Source organism: Octopus bimaculoides, chromosome 3 (assembly GCF_046866305.1).
Source record: "Octopus bimaculoides isolate indiv1 chromosome 3, ASM4686630v1, whole genome shotgun sequence".
Classification (NCBI taxonomy): Eukaryota; Metazoa; Mollusca; class Cephalopoda; order Octopoda; family Octopodidae; genus Octopus; species Octopus bimaculoides.
The window spans coordinates 10,928,091-10,954,923 of record NC_142930.1 but is presented as its reverse complement, the minus strand read 5'-3'; the positions used below and the strand labels follow the sequence as shown (position 1 = coordinate 10,954,923).

Here is a 26,833-nt window from a genome sequence, read left to right as displayed (position 1 = left end):
ATTATTATAAAAAGTATTGGTTGCGGTTCAATCGCTGGTAACAATTAAGTTTAAGCTAAACATTTTGGAGGTGCTTTCTATAATTTTCATTAATCTGTCCACAACGTGTCCATTCGTATTGCATGAAATTGCCAGGCCATTGTATAAACCCGAGCTGTGGGAGGATGTACGTTCTTTTGGTGTGTCCAGAATAAATGATATATCAAGATCAGTGGTCTCAACTTCAACATAACTCACATAACTATTTTCTATTGTGATCCATTTAGAGTCCTTAAGAGTGACTCAACTTCTTGGCTTTTCACTACTATTCTAATATCCTTGATACCAGACTTAATCTGTTGATAAATTTGTTATCAATGTCACATAATATCAATTGTAGAAAGGGAATTGGATACAAGTTTTTAAAAAAAAACAGGAGAGATCTATCTTTTCTGTGGCTAGAGCATAGAAATTATGGCCACCACTATAATTTGACGTTTATCAGGTACCTTATAATAAATGTTTCAAGAAAGGAACATTGCATCCGTGTGTGCGGGTCTTAAGCTTCATCAGGCTCAATAACGACACTAGCCCACTCACAGGTACTGACAACACTTAATAATGCATCACAAGGATTCATTCAAGTTGCAACTTTTGTAATTTTGGAAAGGTTAAGTGCACTCTTGATTTTCTGAAGCACTTATAGTTATCTTATTGAGTAATTTTGCACTACGTTACAATATCAGATATATAAGAAGACATCAGCTACAGTTAATTCAGAGAGAGGGCCTCTGTATTCAAATTTTACTTTCAGATGCTGGCGCAGGAATTCTTGACTAAGTATGAGGTCAAAACACAGGTCGCTCCAAACGCCAAGCTGTATGGTAATATATGTGTGGTTATTAAGTTCAAGCGTTTGGGTCTACAACAACATAGCCCTTGGAATTAGTGTTTAATGATTCGCAGGCCATAGTGGTTACTTCGTCGTATAGGTAAGCATATAAATTTAGTTCTCACGCGGTTTTCTCACTAACGTAACTTTCAATACTGCGGGAATCTGAAAGAGTGTTTAACCATTTCGCCTTCAATGTTACAGAGGTTATAGCTTAAACAAGTCCTTAGAGTATAATAGTAAGTGTGGTCAGTACGTAAAAATCGACCACTGTCGCTTTTTGAGCCTTATAGGGCCTAGATTTGCAAACGCGGGCATATTGTTCCCTTCTTGAGACATTCATTACACAGCTATCTTCATAATCTTACATTAATCCCGACAAAATAGTCTTGGAGACAATTGCTTAGCAAATTTCAAGACCTATTAAAATATCAGAGGTCTTCATATAAACCTCGGCCTGTCAGAAAATTACGATGTGAAAATACTATGGAACTTTAACATACAGACTATTAAGCATCATATTATTTTCAATGACCAAACTATAGTATTATGTACTAATTACTGACATAGTAATACCATATGGTTATACTCTTGTGCAGAAGTGAACCGAAAAGTAAGAAATTATACCGACCTAGCTGATGAGTCAAAGACATTATGGTTGTTAAAGAATGCATCTACCAACCTGCTTATAGTTGACACAATTGAATTAAACATACCATTTCTATAAAGACGCTGAAACTTCAATGGTAAAGAAACCACAAAAGAACTACTTTCCTTTTGGTGATGATGATAATGAAAATAAAACTAAACGTGAATAGAAGTGTTCGTGCTGAACAATGATGTTCAGATTAACAAAAACATACAACGTTCAAAGTCAACAAGAAGTTCAATGTTACGTAAAAATTCCGTAACAATATTTGCAGATCCTATTATTGATATTTTCTAGAACGTACTTACATCTATCCTTACAAATATTTTTTCAGTGTCGATTGTATCAATTATAAACAAGTTGGTTAGATACATTCCTTAACAACCATAAAGTTTTTGCTTCATCAATTAGGTCGGTATAATTTCTTACTTTTCGGTTCTGCGCAAGAGTATATGGTATTACTATATCAATAATTAGAACACAATAGCATAGTTTGGTCATTGAAAATAATATGTTACTTAGTAGTCTGTATGTTAAAGTTCCAAAGTATTTTCACGTCATAATTTTCTATGACAGGCCGAGGTTTAAATGAGCACTACTGATATTTTACTTGAAGGACTTGAAATTTGGTAGTTAGATAGTACAAATTTGTTAAGCAATTGTCACCTAGAATATTTTGTCGGGATTAATGTAAACCATCCTGATGCGATGTTGTAGTGTTTCATAAAATGCACCATAAAAGGCGATATTTTTTAGTATATTGCATGAAATGTGAACATTCCATCTAATTTTTATATAAGACCTGTTACGATACAGGTAGAGAAATTTGAAAAGAAAATACGAAACCGGTTATTTCTCCAAATACAATGTTTCTATACTCAAAATTTTATAACATTTTTCTAACATAACGATTTAAATATATACTTTAACCATATAACACAAGCCTTCTGTAGCTTTTTCACTCTTGTTTATCTTATATATATATATATATATATATATATATATGGGAGAATATACGAAAAAACAACAACAGACGAGGACAGGTGGTGTAAATAACAAAAGTATATATTAGTATGACGCTCGGGAATACGGAAAGTCTTTGACGTTTCGAGCTACGCTCTTCAACAGAAAGAATACGGAGACAAGGAGAAAAATACGGAGAAAAAAAATATATATATATATATATATATATATATATATATATATATATATATTGTTGTTGGCACTCCTTCGCTTACGACGTCGAGGGTTCCAGTTGATCCGATCAACGGAACAGCCTGCTCATGAAATTAACGTGCAAGTGGCTGAGCATTCCACAGACACGTGTACCCTTAACGTAGTTCTCGGGGATATTCAGCGTGACACAGTGTGACAAGGCTGGCCCTTTGAATTACAGGCACAACAGAAACAGGAAGTAAGAGTGAGAGAAAGTTGTAGTGAAAGAGTACAGCAGGGTTCGCCACCATCCCCTGCCGGAGCCTCGTATATATATATATATATATATACATATATATATATATATATATATATATATATATATATATATATATATATATATATATATATATATATATATATATATATATATATATATATATATATATATATATATATATGGTGCTGAAGTCCTGTTTTTGTATCGCGAACGATGTTGTTCTTTTTATCTCATTCCTTCCGGATTTCTTCATTCAGGCAAAAGGTAGTTTGGGTTTCTTTTATTTATTTATCTATCTATCTATCTATCTATTTATGAAGCATTTAGTTATTGAAAGTATTGGTCATGTAAAATCAAACCACGGTCGATATCTATGCCTTCATCATGCCTGTTTTTTATTACTGCATTGGATATAGGATTTAGCGGTTCGAAGTGAGAATTTTTTGCTATGGATATAGTCGATTATCTGCTACTTTTAGGATCATAAAATGCATTTCATCCTTTCGTCGTAGATAAAATAAGTACCAAGTGAGTACTGACGTCGATGTAATTGACAAGCCCTACTCCTCGAAAATTTGGGACCACGTAGTATGGTTGATATTTCTTCATTCGGGCAAATAATAATGCAGTAATAAAAAACAGGCATCATGAAGGCATAGATATCGACCGTGGTTTGATTTTACTTGACCAATACTTTCAATAACTGAATGCTTCATAAATAGATAGATAGATAAATAAATAAAAGAAACCCAAACTACCTTTTGCCTGAATGAAGAAATATCAACCGTACTACGTGGTCCCAAATTTGGGATATCGTAGTACGGTTGATATTGTCGACGATAGATAAATAATACACTGTAACAGTGTTATAACAATACAAAATAGAAACAGCGGCAGTAACAAACACGCAACTAACCAATAATCTTTTACGAACCAACAATCAGTATTTCCAACACACTAACTCGAAATGTAAATTGTACCTGGACTTCGAAGACCAAACTACGAACTTCCGACTACGTCAGAACGTTACTATTTATATGTAGTGGTCCCGTTTATTCTCGTCAGAGGATACTCTCACCACAACATCTCCCCTTTTGAGATTTCGAGTTCCGAAGGAATAAAGAAATTATATTTATTATTATCATTTTTTAGTATCTTTTTCGCTTGGGCCTTATCTCACGATGTTCGGTCTGCTTCCATTTTCTCATGCTGGTTCTGCCGGATTCCATTACTTAGTGCTGGGACGTCGAATCCATCAAAAAATACTTCTATAGGAATTTCTCTCCGTTCTTCGGTATGTCTCTTCTTTAGCTGATTTATGTGTCTCTTATGTTCCCAGCGTGGTCCTTTAATTAGATACATCACACTTCCTATTTTTTTGGTTACAAGGCCATCCTCCAAGCCTTCTTTACTATTTCTGTAGGCTTTAAAATATACTTTATCTCTTACTTCGAAATATTTCGTTGCACCTTTCGTATTTCCTTTACATTTTTTTCTCACGAACATCTTGGACTGGGGGTTACTCTATATATCCTTAAGAATTTTGTTAATGCTTAGTCGTTACTTACTTCTTTCCTAGCCTTTTTAACGCTCTTTTGAACGTGACCACGAATCTTTCTACCTGCCTATATGACCTCAAGTGGTAGAGTGGAGTGAAAATATACTTTATCACATGAATTTTTGCAGAAGTTCTTGAATTCATACCCCAAGAATTGTGTTCCATTATCAGAAACTAACGTTCTGGAACATTATCAGAAACTAACGTGTCTGGAACGTGAAAACAATTCATATAGGAACTTTATAGTTGTCTTAGCGGTTGATTTATTGCGCCTGAATACCTCTGGCCACCTTTTACAGCTGTCTACCACGATTAGATACTAAGCGCCATTCACCGGTCCGGCATAGTCGATGGGTTCTCAGTCTCTGGCCACGATTGATATTTTACCGGCAGAGCTTTGGCTGCGGACACGCAATCTCGACAAGTTCTTGCCAAATTTTCGATATTCCGTTCCATAGTCGGCCAATAGATGTAGCTCCTCATCAGAGCTTTCTTCCTCGACATTCCCGGGTGATCGCTGTGGAAATGCTGTGATTCACGCTTTGTAGTCGAGACTTCAACTCTTTGCGCATACATCAGAATATCATCGCATATTGAGAAACTACTCGAATTTGTATTTTTAATCTGCTTATTTTTTAAAGCTTCTTTCATTTTTGTAATATACTCATCGCCTACAGATTTCATTCTTATATCTTGTTCAGTCACTGGCAGTTTTTGAATAACATTAGTCATAATACTTTTTATTTCATTTTCTGCGGCTATCACGATATCTTCTAGTGGTTCCGTATTTTTTTCGATGGAATATACTGCATTTTGAAATTGTAATTTAGTAATATTATAACCCAACGTTATAGTCGGTTCGCTGTATGGGTAGGTAACCCTTTCTTTGACCAATAAATTGATAGCAATAGTCGATGATTTGTTTGTAACAGAAAACTTTTACCATGTAGAAACCTGTGAAATTTTTTCACATCAAAGATAATCGATAGGGCTTCTTTTTCTATCTCACTGTATTTTTCTCTGCCGTTATCAGCGAGCGCGAAATATGAATCATTAGTTTCATACTTCCATCTTTATACTTGTGTAACAAAACTGCTCCTATTCCGTACTCCGAAGCATCAGACACTACAACAATGTCCATTTCAGGAACGAAATGCGCTAGAGACAGATCTGCGATTAGAATTTTTTTATTTCTTCAAATGAGTTTTGGCATTTAACCAACTAATTCCACTTTACTTCCTTTTTTAATAAGTCATTCAATAGAGCTCTTAATTTGTGTATGTTAGGAATGTAGTTTTGGTAGTAATTTGCCAGACCAAGAAACGCTTGTAGTTGGTATATTTATTATGGCATCAGCCCTCGACACGTCAGGCTGTCTACCATTTTTATTAATTATTTGCCCTAAGTACTTAATTTGAGGTAAAAAGAACTCGCATTTTTCTTTACTCAAAGTGAACCCGTACTCTTTCATTTTCTTGAACACAGCTTTTATATGCTCCACATGCTGTTCACGCGAATTATTCTTAATCAATATATCGTCCAAATAAGGGATTGCAAATTCACAATCAGATAAAATAGCGTCCATGATTTGCTGAAATATTGCCGACGCAACCTTTAATTCAAAAGGCAACCGGGTATATTTATACAATCCTCTATGTGCATTTATTGTCAGATACTTTGAGCATTTATCATTTACTTTAATCTGTAAATAAGCATCAGACAGATCCAATTTGGAGAAAATTTTTCCACCATTTAATTTTGCGAAAATGTCCTTTGGAGTCGGGAGTGACATGTTTTTAAGCTAATGTTCAATCCTGTTGAGAAATCGGCACACAGCTTAATCTTATTATTTTTCTTTTTAATGCACACCGTGGGCATCATTTTGTTGATTCCACGCTTTTCTAGTCTGTCCAACTCTTTATTTATAATTTCAATTGCTGCGAACGGTACTTTTCTGTTAGATTTAAATACAGGCACAGCGTTTTTCACTTACTTGAAAGCAGGCTTCAGTCTTTTTACATAGACCTAAGTCCTCCGATAGTACTTGAAGAAACATCCTTTTCAATTTTCACTTCAATTCCTCAGATGATTTTCTTTTAACGAGACAACCATTTATGTTTTTGTAGTAGAGACTTATGGGGAGGTGCCATAAGTCAAATAACTCCAACCAATCCGTACCAAACAGATTGATTGTGTTCTCCATAATGAATACTTTTGCTTCGCGTGTTTCTCCTCGAAATGTGACGTCTGTACACATTTCGTCCATGAAATGTAATTTATCACTTGTCAGACCAAGCGCAATTTTTGCTGTTTTACGTAACCCCGGTTTCCCGAATTTTCTCTATGTATCAGCACTTATGATTGAAATATCACTACCCGTATCCAACTGTAGTTTGATATTTACACCATTTATTTTCACGTGTACGAATTTTCATGCTGTTGTGTCGTATTCACTTTCTGCTGAAATCACCTTAGAACTTTTTGCGTTCGACCTTTGTAATCTTATCCTGCAGTGTGAGCTCTTGTGACCAAGTTTCTGACAGCTATAGCATTTTCGGTTTTTAAACGAAGACTACTTTCTCAAGTGTGGGCCTCTACATCTGTAACATGGATTGGGCCTGGCACTCTTTTTTGGTCGTACTTTCCGGGTCGACACATCTGTATTTTTGCGAAATCTTTCTTTTGAATTTTTTTCACGTCGTGCTTCAGGTTTACCATTGTTTGACATTCTCCTGCAATGGTTGGTAGGATTAAGTCTTGCTCCATTTTTGAGAGAATCCTTGCCCGAATTTTCCTATCTTCGGTTGCCGTAAGGCCTTGTACGAAGATAAGGGATTTAATCATATCCTGAATGAGTTCTTGAAGTTTAAAGTTTTCACACATACAGCTGACTACTCCGGCGTATGTAATAAAGTCGTCATCGTCATTTTTTGTTAAGTTCCATCACTCCATTCGAGTGATAAATAATGGACTTTTGTCACAATAGTTTCTTTGAAACAAATCTCATTCGACTTTTTGGGCAGGATAGAGTTACAATAGCGTTCATGTTTGGCTGGAGCCACTTTGCGTAGTAATAGCTTCACTTTCTCCTCATCCGACCATTACTTGCAATCTTTGCTAAAAATTTCCTCGTATTTTCTATAGTACGCAGGAAACGTAATACCGTCCGGATTATGAGCGAATTCAGAAATCGAGTTCACACGCCGTCTGGGTCAAATGAACTTACCGAATTTTCGGACTTCCTTGACTGTAATTCAATTAACTGTTGTTGTTGTTGTTGTTGTTGTTGTTTTGCTTCTGCAACTCCTGTAGTTGTTCCTGTTGCTTCTCTTGAAGCTGTATTACTGCAGCTAATAGTTTCTCCATAATTTAACAATTTGTATGACGCACAAATCGTCAAATAACCTACGTAAGCTTCGAAAAATCCTCGTCACCAGATGTTATATCCTTACGTTTCCAATATCGTAGTACGGTTGATATTGTCGACGATAGATAAAGAATACACTGCAATAGTGTTATAACAATACAAAATAGAAACAGCAGCAGTAACAAACACGCAATGAGCCAATAAGCTTTTACGAACCAACAATCAATATTTCCAACACACTAACTCGAGCTGTAAACTGTACCTGAACTTCGAAGACCAAATTACGAACTGATTTCTTTTATTGAGCACTCAGGTTCGATAAAGAGGGGACAATACAAGGACAGACAACACAGCACAGTGGAGTACATACAATATATAACGAAGGAATGAAATTTATGAATTATAATGAAGAAAATGAAAGATGAAATGTCTTACCTGCTCCCCACTCGCAGGCAGTGTCATTTAACTGTCTATGGATAACGTTTAAAAAACAGTTCTTTTTTCTTTTTGCATCTTTTTTTTTTAAATCACTATTAATTTTTAAACTTTTTACTCCCTTTTCCTTTTTTTTTATCACACTAGGTACTGCGTCAACTCATTGAATTCCACCACTGGTGGCAATTCATCAAATTGAATCTGCAGTCCCGTTATCTCTATTTTATTTCCAAATAGTGGAGGCGCAATGACCCAGTGGTTAGGGCAGCAGACTCGCGGTCATAGGATCGCGGTTTCGATTCCCAGACCGGGCGTTGTGAGTGTTTATTGAGCGAAAACTCCTAAAACTCCACGAGGTTCCGGCAGGGGATGGTGGCGAACCCTGCTGTACTCTATCACTACAACTTTCTCTCACTCTTACTTCCTGTTTCTGTTGTGCCTGTAATTCAAAGGGTCAGCCTTGTCACACTGTGTCACGCTGAATATCCCCGAGAACTACGTTAAGGGTACACGTGTCTGTGGAGTGCTCAGCCACTTGCACGTTAACTTCACGAGCAGGCTGTTCCGTTGATCGGATCAACTGGAACCCTCGACGTCGTAAGCGAAGGAGTGCCAACAACATTTCCAAATAGCTCTTTTAGTTTCTCACCCCTCGCTCTATCAAACAGGATTGCTTTGCTGTTTTCGTCGAACTCGTTCGGTGCTAATCTCACCCTAATTGCAGATTTTATTTTCGTAATCTTCATCTCAATTTCAACACTTTTTTATATTCTATCAAATTCCATATATGTTTCCCCTTCTCTATTCCTTCCTGTCTTCCATTCTTGGTCTCCTCTGATGTTACTGGCATTGGTAGCTCTTTCTTCTCTGTAGCTTTTTCATTCGATGCTGCTGGCATCTCCCGTCTTTCTTCCTTTCGTTTCTGTAAATTCACATTCTCCTCCGCGCTGGCTCCCTTTGATGTTGTTGGTCTCTCACACTGAACCACCTCTGCGCCTGTTTTTTTTTCTTTTTTTTAGCGGACTCTTTGGTGGTGAGTCTGCGTTTCCCTCTCTCTTCTTTCTTTTCACCACCGTATATTGCTCCTCTTCATTCTTTGTACTCTTTTCGCAGTCTGGTTTTTGCTCCTCGATATTTTGCTCCTTTTCCTCTCCCTGCTGCTCCTGTTCCATCAAATCATTGCGCTTCTGGGGCACCTTGCCTTCATGTATACTCGTACTCCGCACTGGTAGCAGATGGGAAGTCTTCCCTCCATCACCACTCTTAATCTCACTCCCTCCGGCAGTATGACTTCTTCTGAAATTTTATGTAAATCCTGTAAAATTACCTGGACCACCACCTCGAGGCCGTATCCCCGCCAGTTTACCCCAGTTATTCTTGTCACTTTTAAAACTTTCGCTTCTTCCTCTGTTTTATACAAAATAGCCACCAGCCACGTCTCATCAATCTCCAGGGATACTCTGCCAGTCCTTACTCTGGACACACGTTTGCCACAGTAGGTTGGCAGTAGTACCCACTCTGATGACCTTAACACCACAGTGTAGTGTTTTATCGCGTCTTGTTCACTCGCGAACCTTACCTCCACTGTACCGTATTTTTCCCCCTGGTATAGAACGTCGTAAGGCCTTTTATCGCTTTCAAACACTCTTCCAGTGATTCTACCGTCGCTATTTCAATTTTTTTCGTTTCCGTGGACAGCGTTCTATACACTCCAGTCCGCTTAGTTGCAATCTCTGTCACATCTTGCGGCGGGGTAAACCTCAGGCTGGTACTGTCCTTTTTGATTAGTTTGTTAAACTGCTTCACCTTCTTTTCTTCCAGTTTAACCCCTCGAACCTGTAGAACGTCTGCAGTTAAGCTTCTTTCAGTTGCGGCAGCATAGCTGCCGACTGGTTCGCTTTCAATCGTTCCCTTTCTTACTACTTCACCCATAAATGGGGAAGAAAACACATATAACAGGCAAAAATAACAGCAATGAACAGTAGTAGTAGTAGTAGTAGTAGTAGTAGTAGTAGTAGTAGTAGTAGTAGTCAAGACTTACCTTCCCCTTTCATATAAAGGTAAAAAAAACTTGATATGTCTCCCTTGTATTCGAACGAATTAGATTGTATCAGATGTCTGTAGAAAGTTACAAGCATAGCTTTTGGGTTGCGGTTTATATATATAATTTTGTGACCCTTCAGCAATTCCGGAGGAAGAAGTTCAATAGGAAGGTGTGAGTTTAAGAATCGTGGAGATTCAGCAGCTTCAAGTGTTTCCATTGGGGCCATTTCTATAAGCAAGTCTTCTTTTATAGCGGAAACTCTTTCACAACTTCCTTTCAGTATCATAGTTACTATTTCAAACATCCAATGGGACCCTGAAATTAATACAATATAAACATATAGGGGGTTCTTATAAGGTTGTTATCCACCCCTGATTGGAACTCTCCCGTATGACATGTACGCATGCTCAGTGACTTGCTTTAACAGCTGCAATCAGCTGAATGCACATTGCCAGTGACCTTTGACATAATTACCCACACTCTGTGGTCAGGATTCTTTTTTTGGTTTGATGTCGGTATCGAAGGGATTACCAGACACCGGACAATACAGTGAGAGCAGCTTTCACTCACATCGTGGTATTCGATGCTGTGTACGTATCTGTCGTGGTAAAATATGCCATTCCTTAACTGTTGCTTTGCTTTCATCCGTAGCACGAGGTAATTATGTCATTATCTGTGAAATTCGGCAACTTACAAAGATCAAGCAATACTTCACCGAGAGGAGATATAAGCTTCTGCTTATTTCTGTCTGAAGTATCGTCCGATACTTCAGACTTATCGTCCGATAAATTTACTTTGTTGACATTCTTCATCGACAGAATTTTTATACCTTTCAACCTTTCAATCAAGTCCGCCTTTCTTCCAGTAACATACTGTCCATATAATCTTAAATATTTCTTTAACTCAGGCACAGTAAGTACTTCGATAGCTGAATCATCAAGCTGCTTTATATCCATGATAAGACGTAAAACAACAACAATGGTGTGGGTAGTCTGCGGAAGTTTAATTGTCTACATGGAGCGCCGCCTAGCCAAGGGAGATAACCTACTTATAGGAAAGCCCTATAGTTTTATTTGAGTGTTAACAAAATATACTGACATGTCTATGAAATTTTATTGGAATATTTCGTTTTACAATGGCCTTTCGAAAAGTGGAAATTTATATAAAAATAAAAATAAGAAATAAGTGGAAATTTTACCGGTGGGTATGTTAAATTTTAAGGCACAATAAGAAAATGACTCTCCCCAGACACAACAGAAATTTATATTATTATCTATTTGATAAACTCTTAGTTTCTAGAATCATGTTCCTTTTTATTTTGGGATACACACCTAAGAATGTGGAGTAAACTTGATAAAAGGTAACTGAAGTTAATTAAATACATTACCATGTAACATATGATGTTATGTTACAGGTGTGTAAGTACACAAAATCTTGCAGTGTTTAAGATTGAAGAAGAACGAGTTAAGATAGATATCATGTCAGAATGGATTATCCTAATATATTGTGTTATATGCTGTGTGAAGAAGTGTATTATTAACCTCGGGTACATTTTTAAATATTAATGTACCGGAGTACATTTCCAAGACACGTGCACACACAGAACAAAAGGAAGAGAAAATGTCTATGAGCGCTTGTATAGCTGTATGTGCATGAGAGTGTGTATTTAGAGGAGTGTGTATGTGTGTGTATGTAAGTAGTTATCCGAACGTATATGCTTATGTGTATTGTAAAACACTATAGGACAGTTTACCATTTATCAATAAAACAGAGAATATAATGTGTGACTATCCATTGATTCTCTGTAATGCAAGATGATAAGAATCAATTATTTTGGTATATATGATCATGTGTTGTTCAATAGATCATGAATTTCATAGCTTCCCTCTCACTCATGAAGTCCTTGTACTTGGCATTTAACTAATTATATATAAAGGGAGCTAAGTGCTTTGTATACAACAACGAAAATCACACTCACACAAACACACTAGGCCGTTTAGCTGATTGAATCTTCCATTACAAAATCAATATTTTCCAAACCAAAGATGGAAAATACCTGATATGCAGTCAAATCTTCAAAATATGTTGTATTGTCTTTAAAAAAATTCCTCTTTGATCATATATCTGCTACATTACAGACGAACTGGAGCTAAAAACAATAACAGCAACAACAAAAGAATTATTCCTAAAAACTAAGAAGTAGGCAGCAATATTGCAAGGAAAATAGGACGGCGAACTGACAGAGTCGTTAGCGCGCTGGGCAAACTTCTTAGCGGCATTTCATCCGTCTGTGCATTCTGAATTCAAATTCCACAAGGTTGACTTTACCTTTTACCCTTTCGAGATCGACAAAGTAAGTACCAGTTGAACACCGGAGTCGATGCAACTGACTTGTGCTCTGCCCCAAAATTGCTGGCTTTGTGCCAAAATTTGAAATCAATATTGCAAGTGAAATGAACTACTTTATTCTATTACTTGCCAATAGCATTTGAGGATTGAACAAATATTTTTTTTAGCGTAAACACCATCACATTTGCTTTACGCATCGATAAATTACATAATGACGCATGAGATACAAAAATGTAGTTTAAGAAATCATATTGTAAAAACTTACCTGCTCCAGGATATGAATACATCAAAATATCGTCGGGTCTAAATTTTATTGTGTTTACTTTTGGTATGGCGGATAGTATCATTGGTACACAAAGCATACTGTAGCCTTTATAATTATAAACAGGCATCGGATTCCCGTCTTTTCCATAGAATTGAACGTAAGTACATTCACTTTCATCTTTTAGTTCTTTCGAATCCATTACTGTTGTAGTTGTTGTTGCTGATGTTGTTGCTGTGGTAGTTTTTGTTTGAGTTTTTGCTCTTGTTGTTGTTGTTGCCACTTCTTTAGCGTCTATTTTCTCAATAAATTCCTAAAATAAGCTTCTGTCGTTCCTTGCAATCTGTGACAAATTAACCGTTCGTGAAAGTTCGCTACAGAAAAATGTAGTCTACCCCAGCTATTTACATTCTTGTATGTTGGCTGCATAAATAGAAAGTTTATTTATTCAAAATCTATGTCAATGGTTTTGAATTTAGATAAACATTTTATAAATGGTTCTCAGTTTACAGGAGCTGTTCTGATAAAAAATTTTTAAAAAACAAAGTAACAGGTTTAAAGTTCATGCTAGTTATCATCACATGAGGCGACAACACGGCGGTTATATGGTATCTAGAATATGGATTAGAGCAGTGGTACATGACATAGAGCAGTGGTACATGACATAGAGCAGTGGTACATGACATAGAGCAGTGGTTTTCAACCAGGGTTCCGCAGAAGTTACATAAATGTTAAAATCGACAGTAACTTTTAATTTTCCTGTGCAGATATGTGTGTACATGTTAGGCCTACGTGTACATCTACGAGTTGCACGCCAGCGTAGATGACCCTGATCCTTGGTGTGTAGATGTACGAGCACATTTACGAGTTTCATGCCAGCTTAGATGATGATTTAGTTGTCTTTTGTAAAATACGAGTGACTATATTTGGAAGAAATATTTTAACTGCGTAAGCCATTTAGGTATTGTTGTTAATCCGCCTTTTAACAGATCTTAAGCTTTTTAAAAGGCGTTTTAGTAATTTTTTTTCTTGTATGATGTCTATTAGTATTTAGTCAAATGTTAAGATTAAAAAATTCGAAAGAGAGTTGAATTACATATGTAGAAACAAAATAAGAAATAGGGAAACGGATACTAAATTATAAGATATGTAAATATGCATAAATATTAACTCCTTACAAATTTCTAAATTAGAACAATGAACAAATAAACGACATTTTAAATTCAAATCCGAAAATCTATTTTATTATTATATGCATATTGTTTAAATATAATCAAATACTTATTACTAAAAATAAAAATAAAAACATTAATAAAAAAAGCTAAATTTTTCATCAGTAAACTCGCTACACTTTAAAGATCATTTTGCCCTACCACTATTAGGTTTGCTTTTATATATATACAATTCTGCTTACAGCCTTACAAGTATGGATAAATTTCTGAAAAAACGTAAGTTAGATACAGATGAAGAGACGCAGGGTCTGAGGCAGTCTGTTGAAGCCGCAGCCACTGACAGTGATGCTGCCTCGTCGAAATTTCCAAGAAAGGATGGAATTAACCTGCAACTAAAAGTTCGTCAATATTGTGAAAACTACATAGCTCCGGGATTTACTTGGACTGGAAACCCAGACTGCCCTTCACCTTTGTGTACTGTTTGTTGGGAGAAGCTGGCTAATAGTGCTATGGCACCAGCCAAAAAGAAACGACACTTAACAACTAAACATCCAGGGTAATCAGGCAGAAATAAGCAATATTTTAAAAGAGAATTGGCATTTAATAAAAGGCAAGTTTCTATGTTTGCCAAAAAGTTCAAGTTGAGTGACAAAGGACAAGAAGTAAGTTATGCTGTGGCGGAGATAGTTGCAAGAAAACTGAAATCTCATACCATCGATGAAACTGTAATTTTACCTGCATGCCAGGAAATAGTGAGGATAATGTTTGGAGAGGATGCTGTATCAGAGCTAAATAAAATTCCACTTTCTGACAACACAATAAGTAAGGCGCATTCAAGACATGTCAGGAGACATTGAGTGCAATATTAAGTCAAAAATACTGAAACATAATTTTTTTGCACTTCAAGTTGATGAGAGTACAGACATCACTGGTAAAGCACAGCTCCTTGTATTTGTTTGTTTTATTAATGATGAAGCTATTGTAGAAGACTTCCTGTGTTGCAAAGAGTTGCCAGAAACAAGAAACGGACAAGATGTATTTGATGTTTTGAATTTATATTTAGAGTATTGTGGATTGAACTGGAAAATCTGTGTTGGTATTTGTACAGATGGTGCCCCTGCAATGGCAGGATGTCTTAAAAGCTTTGTCCCAATCGCACAAAAGCAAAATCCAAATATTATCCATACTCATTGTTTCATTCATAGAGAAGCACTAGTTGCTAAAACTCTTGGACCTGAACTAAAATCTGCATTGGATATGGTAGTGAAAATAGTTAATTACATCAAGATGAGGCCACTTAAATGTCGACAGTTTGCGAAATTTTGTGTAGGTATGGAAGCAGACCATTCCACCTTAATCCATCACACAGAAATACGATGGTTGTCAAGAGGAAAAGTATTGTCTCGTTTTTACGAATTAAGAGAAGAGTTATTGACCTTTTGTTTGCAAGAAAACCTGAAAGACTTTGTAGAATGTTTGAGTGATGACCATTGGTGTCCTAAGTTAGCATATCTTGCCGATATATTTCATGAGCTAAACCTCTTGAACAATGGCATGCAGGGCAGGAACGAAAATATCTTGTTTTCTACTGACAAAATAAATACTTTTCAGAAGAAATTAACAATATGGAAGAAACACATAGCTTTAGGAAATATAACTGTCCATAATATATTTTCGTCTCTTCAAATTTACCTTATGCATTTTACTAATCTGAATTCCATTTCAATTTCTTTAGTAAATCATTCTTCTCTATGCGGCAGTGTTTCTCCATAAGTTTCTTTGAGTAAAAAGAATTACAAGATACGCGTGACAAATCTATGATTCAACTGCTCAGAGAATAATGTTGCATAGTACACATGGCTTCATAGAGAATTGGGTCATACATAAATCTCGAAATATTACATTAAATATACAATATTAAAGAAGAGAACTTTAAAATTAATAAAACATCCAATCACCATAAATATTTATATTCTTTTATTTGAGTTTATTCAATGATGACTACAATATAAGAACGCGGGTTTTAAATAAGTTTTTGAACAACTAAAACCTATGATTTATAATCACTTACAATGTTCTTTTCCTATGCTTTTATTTCATTAATAAGCCGATACAAATTTTCATATTAAGACTAAAATTTTCAGCTAGTACAAAACACTTTTTTTAAAAATCAGTGAATACTTCAAAAGTTGAATTTAATTTCTCGATCAGAGAATTCCGATTGAATCTTCGCATCCATTTTTTCATTCTGCTCAACGGTCAACCATTTTTTCCATGTATCTACGACACCTGAAATAACATGAAAAAATGTATATAAAAATAGACAGACAGACAGACAGACAGATAGCTATACTATACATATGTGTGAGTGTGAGTGTATAAACATACATGTGTACATATATATAGATATACACACACCCACATGTGGACATATACACACGTATATATATATATATATATATATATATATATATATATATATGTGTGTGTGTGTGTGTGTGTGTGTGTGTGTGTGTGTGTGTGTGTGTGCGTGTCTAGACATGCAACTAAATGCATGAGAATACACACATACATAAAGCAAAGCAAACAAATCTGCACAAGCACTGACTCCAAATATTGCACATATACACACAAAAATGCACAAATAAATTGCTGGTGTTGTTTAAAATTACAATGGAGGAGCCTTGGATCTAGGTTAGGAACTGGCTCTTTCTGTACTGACAGGAAATTTAGAAATAAAATTAAATAACATACATACATACATACATACATACATACATACATACATGTGGAGGTGCAATGGCCCACTGGTTAAAGCAGCGGACTCGCGGTCGGAGGATCGCGGTTTCGATTCCTAGACCGGGCGCTGTGTGTGTTTATTGAGCGAAAACGCCTAAAGCTCCACGAAGCTCCGGCTTATAGTGAGGATGAAATGGATTGAACAACTGAATCTAAGATTTAAAGTTGTTTTTACATGAAATATATTCCGGCAGTGGCGGGGTGGCGACCCTGTTATACTCTTTCGCCCCAACTTTCTCTCACTCTTTCTTCGTGTTTCTTGAGTAACGCTGCGATGGACTGGCGTCCCGTCCAGCTGGGGGGAACACATACGCCATAGAAACCGGGAAACAGGGCCCATGAGCCTGGCTAGGCTTTAAAAGGGCGCATAAATAAAAAAGAAACATACATACATGCAAACATACACACATATACACACATTCACACACACACACACACACACACACACATTCACGCACGCACGCACGCACACACATGCATACACACACACACATACACACACACACACACACACACACATAGTCAGTGGACTCTCCTATAGTAGACAACACATGCGGCTTCCGCAAATTTTTGACGAAGAACCTGCACAGACGATTTGTTTATAGTGATCAAATGTTTGTGCTGTACATTGGCTCACTTATCAACGTTCGATAATGTGTTTGGCTCCACGTGCCTCTTGATCAGAGAATGGATACCACGATCCCGCAATCATGGGTGTAACACCCTAACTACTATGCATGTATGTATGTATGTATGTATGTATGTATGTATGTATGTATGTATGTATGTATGCATGCATGTATATATATATATATATATATATATATGTGTGTGAGTGTATGTATATGTGTAGTGAAACTACCTATCGCCATTATATACAAACAAACCATCTTCTCACTGTTATATATAAACAAGCGCGGGCGTAGTAGAAAACATCTTTCCCTGTCATCACATGACTAATTATTATTTGAAGCGGCAACTGCTTCATACCGTTCCCGCCAGAACGCAAACTGACCAACCGTGGCCCCTAATAAGGTCACGTGATAGAGTATTTTTCTGATGCCTTTGGGAGCCTACCATCAACTATAAATAGCCTAAATTCAGCGGCAAAATTCGTCTCGGTTCAGTTCTCTTAGAGACTGTTCCGTGTACCACACAGATCAGCAGCAGCAGTTCCAGCGACTACATCAACACGACTCTACGACTACTACCAGCATCATCGCCGCCAGTCAACACGACACTACGAACTACAAGATTCGCCACCGACGTCGCCAATATCATCAACATGATTTCTACGTACACCAACCAACCAAACTACCGCGGCACATCTCTCTTCGATTCTGTTTGGTGATTCACCTTCACCACGATAAATAACAGACAAGAACCTAGCCTGCGACGAACAACTGTATACAAGAACCCGGTACGGCATGGAAGCCCTAACATCACAACGAGTGATCGCTCTGCCACACACACGCCTCAACTTCTTACATACAGACTCTTCCTATTGTGTACTCAACAAACCGGCAAATGGTCACACGTGTTACTGACTCTTTGTATCTGCTGTATCTCACGCATTCACATACATTTGTGCACACACTCTTTTGTATACACACTATTCTATTTACATGCCGGCCTGTCCTTTATTATGTTTTCATTATGTCGCATTCACACTCACACACTGACATACATATTAACGCTACAATAAATATTTCTGTTATTCATCTCAGTCGGTTGTGTCCTATCGTCTTTCATTACTGGTCATTTACGAAATCACTATGTTATCGAAGTATAACATATATGTATATCATCTTTGATATATTTTTTGTGTTCGACCGCGTGACGCGTTTAAATAAAAGGAGTCCTGTTTTTCCATTCGTCACCATTTCTCCTTTTTGGTTCGCACGGTCGTTCTTACATATGTATATGTATATATGTATATATACACAGTCATACAAAGAAAGAGAGAAAGAAAAAGAGAGAGAGAACGAAATTGTGTAAAAAGTGCTACACGCAACCACAATGCTGGAACATTTCATTTATGTAAACCCAACAACACTATAAAACTTATAAAAATTTCGTTAGCTTGCCTTTAAAACCCTGTACCGATTATCTACTGCGTGTACCAAATAATGCGTAAAGATCCATTGCTCATTTTCTAGATAGATACATTAATACAGTTACAGACCAAACAGGTATCCAACAAGGAAGTAGTTAACAACGTATTAAACTTACCAGAATGGTAAACAGTACCACCAGGTTTCAGTTTGTTTGTTCCCTCAAAATACGAAAAAACTAATTCTTTTTCTGACTTCATTTTATCAAATGAACACATATCAACAATACTTTCAGCAAGTTTGTCGGAAACTGTTTTCTCCAAGAACTTAGCAATCCGTAAAACTGCTTTGAATGGATCCTGTTTAGAAGAAATTTTAACATCAAATTGTAAAGCTTTCAGTATTTAACGTAAACATAATTTTTAATTATTGAAAAAGATTTTCTGTGACCAATATGCGATTAAAGTTATAACATGTGAAAAAATAAGCCAACTTAGAAGAAATAATAGAACGAAGAAATATTTTCGCTACGGTTATTGTAATCTTCTGATCCGAAAGAATATGGCAATTTTTTTTTTTGTTTTTTTTTTTTCAAATCTAATATATTTTATTTATACTGCAATTTTTTCTAACCAGTACTTGAAAAAGTACTATATTAGATGTGTGCGTGTGTGTGTGTGTGTGTGTGCGTGCGTGTGTTAGGTTATAGTCTGTTAAGAAGGTAGTAGAGTACAGTATAAAGCTCGTCCAAATACCTACGAACCTGGAGAACTACGTTGCGAGGAAACAATTGTAGTGATTACAAATAAATGTCCAATTATAGTCCTTGTTGACTCCAACTTATTCAATTATCCATTCACACATTACAGAAGCCCCGACGCAAATCTGGCAGTACATATAATACTACTGCTGGATAGCACCGGTGAAATCTGAAGGTGGACGAGCTTTATACTGTACTCTGCTACGTTGTTAACGTAATATAACCTAACTATATATATATATATATATATATATATATATATATATATATATAGAGAGAGAGAGAGAGAGAGAGAGAGAGAGAGAGACAGACAGACAGACAGAGAGACAGACAGACAGACAGACAGACAGACAGACAGACAGACAGACAGACAGACAGACAGACAGACAGACAGACAGACAGATTAAAATTAAGAATAGTAAAGAAAATATATATAATTACCTTTTTCATTTCTTCAAAAGTTATGATAAGCACATTTGGGTTACCTTTACAAAAAGCATACATTTCGTGGCTATGTTTAAAGTAATCACCATAAGGAACTGAATAATTAAAAGAATGGTTAGGAAATATGCTTTTGTTTGATAAGTATTCTCAGAATAACAACCAAACTATTTATTAATACAACAAACAAACCAATATGGTCAATACAATATTTCATTTGAAGTATTGTTTTTTAAAACTCAGAAGTTTTATATTTTTGAGAGGGATATACTGAGATTTCTTTTAAAATTATATTCTTTCTCATACTATCAGTATCATACGTGGATTGAATATGGATATTTGCAGCATCATTTCGGTGTTGACTGTCAGTAACACAAGCGTCCATCGATAGCATCCACATACTTGCTGCAGAAAATATTATATTAGTTAAGAAAGATTAAAATTTAAACTGAGTTTACATATACAATATATTGTCTAACGCGGAACCTTATTGCATTGAAATTGAAGGTTCTTAGTTAAAATCAGGCCAAAATAGGTACTGGCTTTCGTCAATCCGAGGTCGATAAAACACTTCCTTGTCATATATTTCACCTGACATAATCAACTATTATAGCCTTCATTTAATGTTTTCTTTTTGCCTTGATAAAAGAAATCAATGCTAGTAAAAAATTGGAAATAGCAAAAGGTGAGCTAGTGTGAGATAAACAATTAAGAACAAGGTAGTGGAATGCGGTGGAAGAAATAGAAAATGAAAAGAAGAGGAAAACGGGAAATATATACGTGAGAAATTATGCGGGAAAATGCACCAAACGAAAGGAAAAGAGAAAGAAGACAACACAGAGAATACAATGCGCGAGAATACCAACAGTCACGATCGACATTGGACCAATATGATGGCATCGTCAGAGAAAAATAATTAATAAAATGTAAAGCTGTGTTGAGTTAGTTGTTAGTAAAATGGAATTAATGTTTATTAATTGTACTTTGTGAGTTTTTAGAAGAGCAGAATCGAATGTATAGGGATTTGATTAATCCATTAGCGGATTTAAAATTAGGGTATGGCTCTGACAAAATAAAGCACCGCCACATTACAATTAATATAACAATGAACTCCCTAAATATAACAAAGTAGGCAGTTGTTACTAAGCGCATTGATAGTAACTAATAGTTACTGCTTTAAAGCTTTATCATCTATTTTTGGTCGAGTTACTTAACTTTTTGACAAGATTTTAAGAACTATGCCAGCATAACTGACATTGTGGGTGCAGAAACTAAACTCTGAACGACTTTGTTAAACTAGTTGTAAGTGTGTACTACCATAGATGTTTCATTAGCTTGCAGTGCTTCATTGAAGACTTCTAGTGGCCGTCTTTCAATTCCATCATTAACACACCAATTTATTTGACAATAAAAGATTCAAGTTCTAACGCTTTTATGAATTTACGTTTAGTTGGGAATAAATTGAAAAACTAAAGTTTTCTCCGATAATCCTTTAATATAAGTTTAAATAACAATATATCATCCCTTCTGAAAATCGTTTTTTGTTTACATGTAAATTGTTTTCATATAACTGAAATGTAGTCGTGAAAAAAAATTTGGGGGCAATGAAATAACTGAGACTTCAAAATTTACATTAATATAAACTGTAAAGAACGACTAAAGTCACAATAACGTTGATGAATAGAATTAAAATTTGGAAGATTAGCTACTGGATTATGTTTATAAGAATTTAAATATTAACTTTCATCAAAATAGCTATGGCTTAAGTCACAATTTGCTAATTATGTTCATTTATCAATACAATAAACAATACAAATAAATTACATTATCTCAGAATTACTTAATTTCTATATATTTCGATTTTTCTGCGCAAATAGATATACATTTCTGAAAGGTTCGTTTACGATTCGTTCACTACCACTTTACAAATTACGTTGAGGCTACACTATGCTAATGACGCTAAAAATAAGAAGAAACAGGCCCAAAAAATTAAACGTAGATCGGCTTATATTGTTTTCTTTTCCTCAAATATGGGAATCTCCACTAGCAAACAAAACTCCATCTAACCGACGTAGAAGGTATGAATAATATGGCTCCACCGAACAAAGTAGAAAGAAGTTTTGATTTTCCAAGGAATGGTCAGATATCTAAGGCGGATATTTTGGATTAACATTGCTTACATATCCACACTGAGATTTAAAAAACAAAGATTTCTTAGACCCTGAGTAACAGTAAATATTTCACGGGAAGAAATATTTGATGCAGCAAGCGCATACCTCAATGACAGTTGAAGTTTCTCTACGAAGCCTTCATACTTCTCGTATGGTGCCTTGCGGTATTTGTTCCTGCCATTTGTGTTCGAGTTCAAATACAGCTATAGTTTACTTGGGAGGTAGGTTTTCCACCGCTCTGTTTAATACATTATGATACCTTGGATGTCTTTAACAAAGTCCACTCTATTGTAAGGATTCAGCAAGGTCCCCTGTTTAGGGATACGTTTCTCACCTAGTCCCACCAGCCTTAGAGGCTCTGATGTACACTGTCTTCCTTTCTAACTATAGGAAGGGAAAAAATTGTTCTGTATTGGTATGTTGGATATATTAGATAGCTACATCCTCCCGTTGAGTCCTATAAATGACGCTGATTGTTTGGTCGTCAATGACGATATCAGAACGAGGCAAGACGGCAGGCACTTACGTGGAAATTTGCTTAACGATTTATATTACCTTTCCAATGAATGTGTTCGATTGTAAGGCTACTATTTTTTCTAAGACCAAGAATGATGCGTCCGCTATCACTGGGTCTAAACCCAACAGACCTACGAGGAAAACACTCAAGCCGTTTTCATTACGTCAACAAAAGTACCGCAACAGTATCAGCGTCGTCGTCATCATCATCGTCATCATCATCGTCATCATCTTCATCATCTTATCATCATCATCATCATTAGTAGTAGTAGTAGTAGTAGTAGTAGTAGTAGTAGTAGTAGTGGTGGTGGTGGTGGTGGTGGTGGTGGTGGTGGTGGTGATGGTGGTGGTGATGGTGGTGGTGGTAGTGGTGGTGGTGGTAGTAGTAGTAGTGGTGGTGGTGGTAGTAGTAGTAGTAGTAGTAGTAGTAGTAGTAGTAGTGGTGGTGGTGGTGGTAGTAGTAGTAGTAGTAGTAGTAGTAGTAGTAGTAGTAGTAGTAACAATAACTATCAAGGCTTGCCTTCTCCTTTCATGAATAGGTCGAAAAAGCATGGAAAATCTCCTTTGTATCCAAACAAATCAAGCTTCTTCATATGTCTGTATAACGACACCATCGAAGATTTCGGGTTGCGATTCAGAAAGATTATTTTATGATCCTTCAGCAATTCTGGGGGTATCAATTTAATAGGAAGATGTGTACTCAAGAGTCGAGGTGATTTAATTGCATCGAGAGTATCTACCGGTGACCAATCTATTAGCATCTCTTCCTTTACAATAGAAATTCTTTCACTGTTCCCGTTCAGTATCATGGAGGCCATTTCAAACAACCAGTGTGAGCCTGAAATATTATATATAATCATATATATATATATATATATATATATATATATATATATATATATACAAGAATAAGGGCAGGGAATCGTCAATTAGTAATAGAATTAATAATTAACAATTTTGCCAAGTAGTTCAGTATGAAAAAAACCTTTATCGGTAAAATCATTTATCATCGTAAATATACAGGGATTAGCATTGAGTTGCTTCTCCAACATACTGAAAATTTAGAAATAGCAGTCAAAAAACTACTGATTCTAAACTACAAATTTTTCTCTAAATGGATGGCGATATTTATGGCGCACATAGAACAAAAAACCAGAGTGAAAAGCAAAAACAAACCTGCCTTTAGTTAATTGGATACGAACGTTTCGCGGTTAAGATATTAATCTATTCCGTCTCATCAGCCCAATATTCTGATAAATCTGAAAGTGTCTCTAAAAAATTCACGGTAATTTCTGGCCATGCGACGCCAAAAATCAACGAGAAGAAAAGGCACTTACGAATTCATCGGCTAGCGAGCGCCATCCATTTAGAGAAAAATTTGTAGTTTAGAATCAGTAGTTTTTTTACTGCTATTTCTAAATTTTCAGTATGTTGGAGAAGCAACTCAATGCTAATCCCTGTATATTTACGATGATATATATATATATATATATATATATATATATATATATGTATATATATATATATATATATATATGTTTGTGTGTGAATATGTGTGTTACTTCTTTACTACCCACAAGGGGCTACACACAGAGGGGACAAATAAGGACAGACAAACGGATTAAGTCGATTAAGTCGATTATCTCGACCCCAGTGCGTAACTGGTACTTAATTTATCGACCCCGAAAGGATGAAAGGCAAAGTCGACCTCGGCGGAATTTGAACTCAGAACGTCGCGGCAGATGACATACCTATTTCTTTACTGCCTACAAGGGGCTACACACAGAGGGGACAGACAAACGGATTAAGTCGATTATATCGACCCCAGTGCGTAACTGGTACTTAATTTATCGACCCCGAAAGGATGAAAGGCAAAGTCGACCTCGGCGGAATTTGAACTCAGAACGTCGCGGCAGACGAAATACCGCTAAGCATTTCGCCCGGCGTGCTAACGTTTCTGCTAGCTCGCCGTGTGTATGTGTGCGTGTGTGTGTGTGTATTTATGTGTGTGTGTGTATTTGTGTGTGTACTTGTGTGTGTATATGTTTATGTGTGCGCGCGTGTGCGTGTGTGCGTATGTGCGTGTGGGTGTGCGTATGTGTGTGCACGCGCGTGTGTGTGTGTGTGTGTGTGTGTGCGTGTGTATCTGCGATGATTTTTTTCGTTAGCAGTGTCGATTTTACAATTTTGTAAATAATAATATTTGCACGGTGATCGCTTATAAGATTTAAGCTTATAGAATGTGTGTGTGTGTGTGTGTGTGTGTGTGTGTGTGTGTGTGTGTGTGTGTGTGTGTGTGTGTGTGTGTGTGTGCATATATATGTATGTATAAGGAAAATAAGACAAGGTAGAAAATAAAATAAAAATAATTTTATCATGAAGAACATTTTAGTACCGGTTTCAGTCTTTGCAATTTTTTCAACTTATAGTAAAGCATGAAAAAAAAATTAAATTGTGGAAAAATTAAATGAAATGTTCTTTTAAAATATTTCCATAGTTTTCAAATAGGTGGGACATTCTCCTTTTTTTACTTTTGTGAATACTCGGTAGGTAGGTAGGTAGGTAGGTAGGTAGGTAAGTAGTAGCGGATCTGAAGAAATATTTAATATGAAGGATGTTTGTTCTGGATTTTGATTGTTCAAGCAGCAGCACCCGAGGAAGGAGACGGCGAAGAAGAAGAAGAAGAAGAAGAAGAAGAAGAAGAAGAAGAAGAAGAAGAAGAAGAAGAAGAAGAAGAAGAAGAAGGAGAAGGAGGAGGGGGAGATTTGAATGAATAATATATCAAAGTTATAACAGTCCATCCAACTTACTTTAGGATATAAACTTTGATGTTTATTTTGTGTAAGGCCTTAAATCTGTTGATAATACGTTATATACTAATCCTGTGTTATAGGGGTACAAAGACTGAAGTGGTGGATAATGTTTTGTGTTCACATCTTCCCGTAATCGTATTTCCATTCCATCCCTACGGGATCGATAAAATAATCACCAGTAATGTTTGTTCAAACGATTAATCTCTACCTGCAACAGATTTTGTTACAGGAACATACAAATTTAATTCAATGTGTTTTACACTCAGCCATTTAGCTGCTGTCATTCTTTTATCTTTTATGAAAACTAAATATGTTTACTTAACAAGACAATGCTATAACAATCATTTTATATAATTAAGATAATTTAAAATCTCACCCGCTCCAGGATATGTATACATCAAAATATCATCGGGTCTTATTTTCACTGTATTTAGTTTGGATAAACCTAATACCGAGAATTCCGAATAAGGAATATAGTGTCCTTTATATCTATAAATAGGCATCGGAATACCGTTTTTGTCGAAGAATTGTGTTAAAGAACTTCTGATTTCTTTTTCTATTTCTTCGGAATCCATGGTCTTTCTTCGTTTACTATTATCGTTTGAATATAAGTTGCAATTGTTTCTGATTTAAAAGAAATATCTTTTTTCTATGCTTTGTTGCGGTTTGTGACAAATATATATATATATGTAGATGAGATTTAATATTCTAGATACACGCACACACACACACACACACATGCGCATATACATTACATGTCACATCGAAATTCACCTCTTTGCATAATAATTATGAAGAAACTTTATCTAAAATCTACATGTCTGCATATACATTTCTATCCGGGACCCTTGATCTCGGATAGATTTTGTATATCTGCATTATATATTTTACAAAATAATTTAACTATAAATAGAATACAAATTTCAAAGATAACACTATATCATATAATGAAATGCTGACATTTTTAACCTCATGAAACGGTGTTGTTGTTGTTTTGTTTTTTTTTATCAAGCAACTAGGTTGCACTCACAGTAATAATCTCGACCGAGATTAGCAATTAGCGCACGATAGTGGTTCGGCGTATATTTACATCAACGGCTTTAACCAATTTACAGCAGTGGTTCCTTCGGTTGCCTG

At 36.0% G+C, this 26,833-nt stretch overlaps 3 protein-coding genes and 1 long non-coding RNA gene across 4 annotated transcripts in view; 2 read left to right on the top strand and 2 right to left on the bottom strand.

Moving 5' to 3' along the window:
- The window catches only part of LOC106873204 (sulfotransferase 1E1), a 30,162-nt gene extending 16,689 nt beyond the window's left edge, over positions 1–13,473 (bottom strand). Inside the window, exons 1-2 of the mRNA XM_089348579.1 lie at positions 12,974–13,473; positions 10,357–10,674 (exon numbers count right to left, since the gene is read on the bottom strand). Of these exons, the coding sequence (XP_089204705.1) occupies positions 10,357–10,674; positions 12,974–13,172 (517 nt within the window). The 5' untranslated portion in view covers positions 13,173–13,473. The remainder of the gene's footprint in view (positions 1–10,356; positions 10,675–12,973) is intronic.
- The window catches only part of LOC149136451 (uncharacterized), a 102,390-nt gene that overhangs the window by 44,788 nt on the left and 30,769 nt on the right, over positions 1–26,833 (top strand). The gene's annotated exons all lie outside the window — the stretch shown is intronic.
- Positions 12,997–14,849, top strand: LOC149136452 (zinc finger BED domain-containing protein 5-like). The gene is made up of 2 exons (XM_089348580.1): positions 12,997–13,130; positions 14,387–14,849. The coding sequence occupies exon 2, from the start codon at positions 14,397–14,399 to the stop codon at positions 14,700–14,702; it is 306 nt and encodes a 101-aa protein (XP_089204706.1). The 5' UTR covers positions 12,997–13,130; positions 14,387–14,396; the 3' UTR covers positions 14,703–14,849.
- On the bottom strand, positions 16,105–26,687 carry LOC106873206 (sulfotransferase 1C4). Its single transcript, XM_089348578.1, has 5 exons — positions 26,073–26,687; positions 23,404–23,721; positions 20,197–20,294; positions 19,174–19,354; positions 16,105–16,431 (listed from the first exon to the last, which is right to left on the bottom strand). Exons 1-5 carry the CDS (start codon positions 26,269–26,271, stop codon positions 16,325–16,327), a joined length of 903 nt encoding a protein of 300 aa, XP_089204704.1. The 5' UTR covers positions 26,272–26,687; the 3' UTR covers positions 16,105–16,324.

Excerpts from the sequence above, each read along its gene's own strand:
- LOC106873206 (XM_089348578.1), bottom strand. The coding sequence starts at position 26,271 with ATGGATTCCGAAGAAATAGAAAAAGAAATCAGAAGTTCTTTAACACAA. Across the intron at positions 19,355-20,196 it reads CTTTTGAAGAAATGAAAAAG|GATCCATTCAAAGCAGTTTT; the intron begins GTAATTATATAT and ends TCTTCTAAACAG. Across the intron at positions 16,432-19,173 it reads TGGTACTGTTTACCATTCTG|GTGTCGTAGATACATGGAAA; the intron begins GTAAGTTTAATA and ends ATGTTATTTCAG.
- LOC149136452 (XM_089348580.1), top strand. The coding sequence starts at position 14,397 with ATGGATAAATTTCTGAAAAAACGTAAGTTAGATACAGATGAAGAGACG.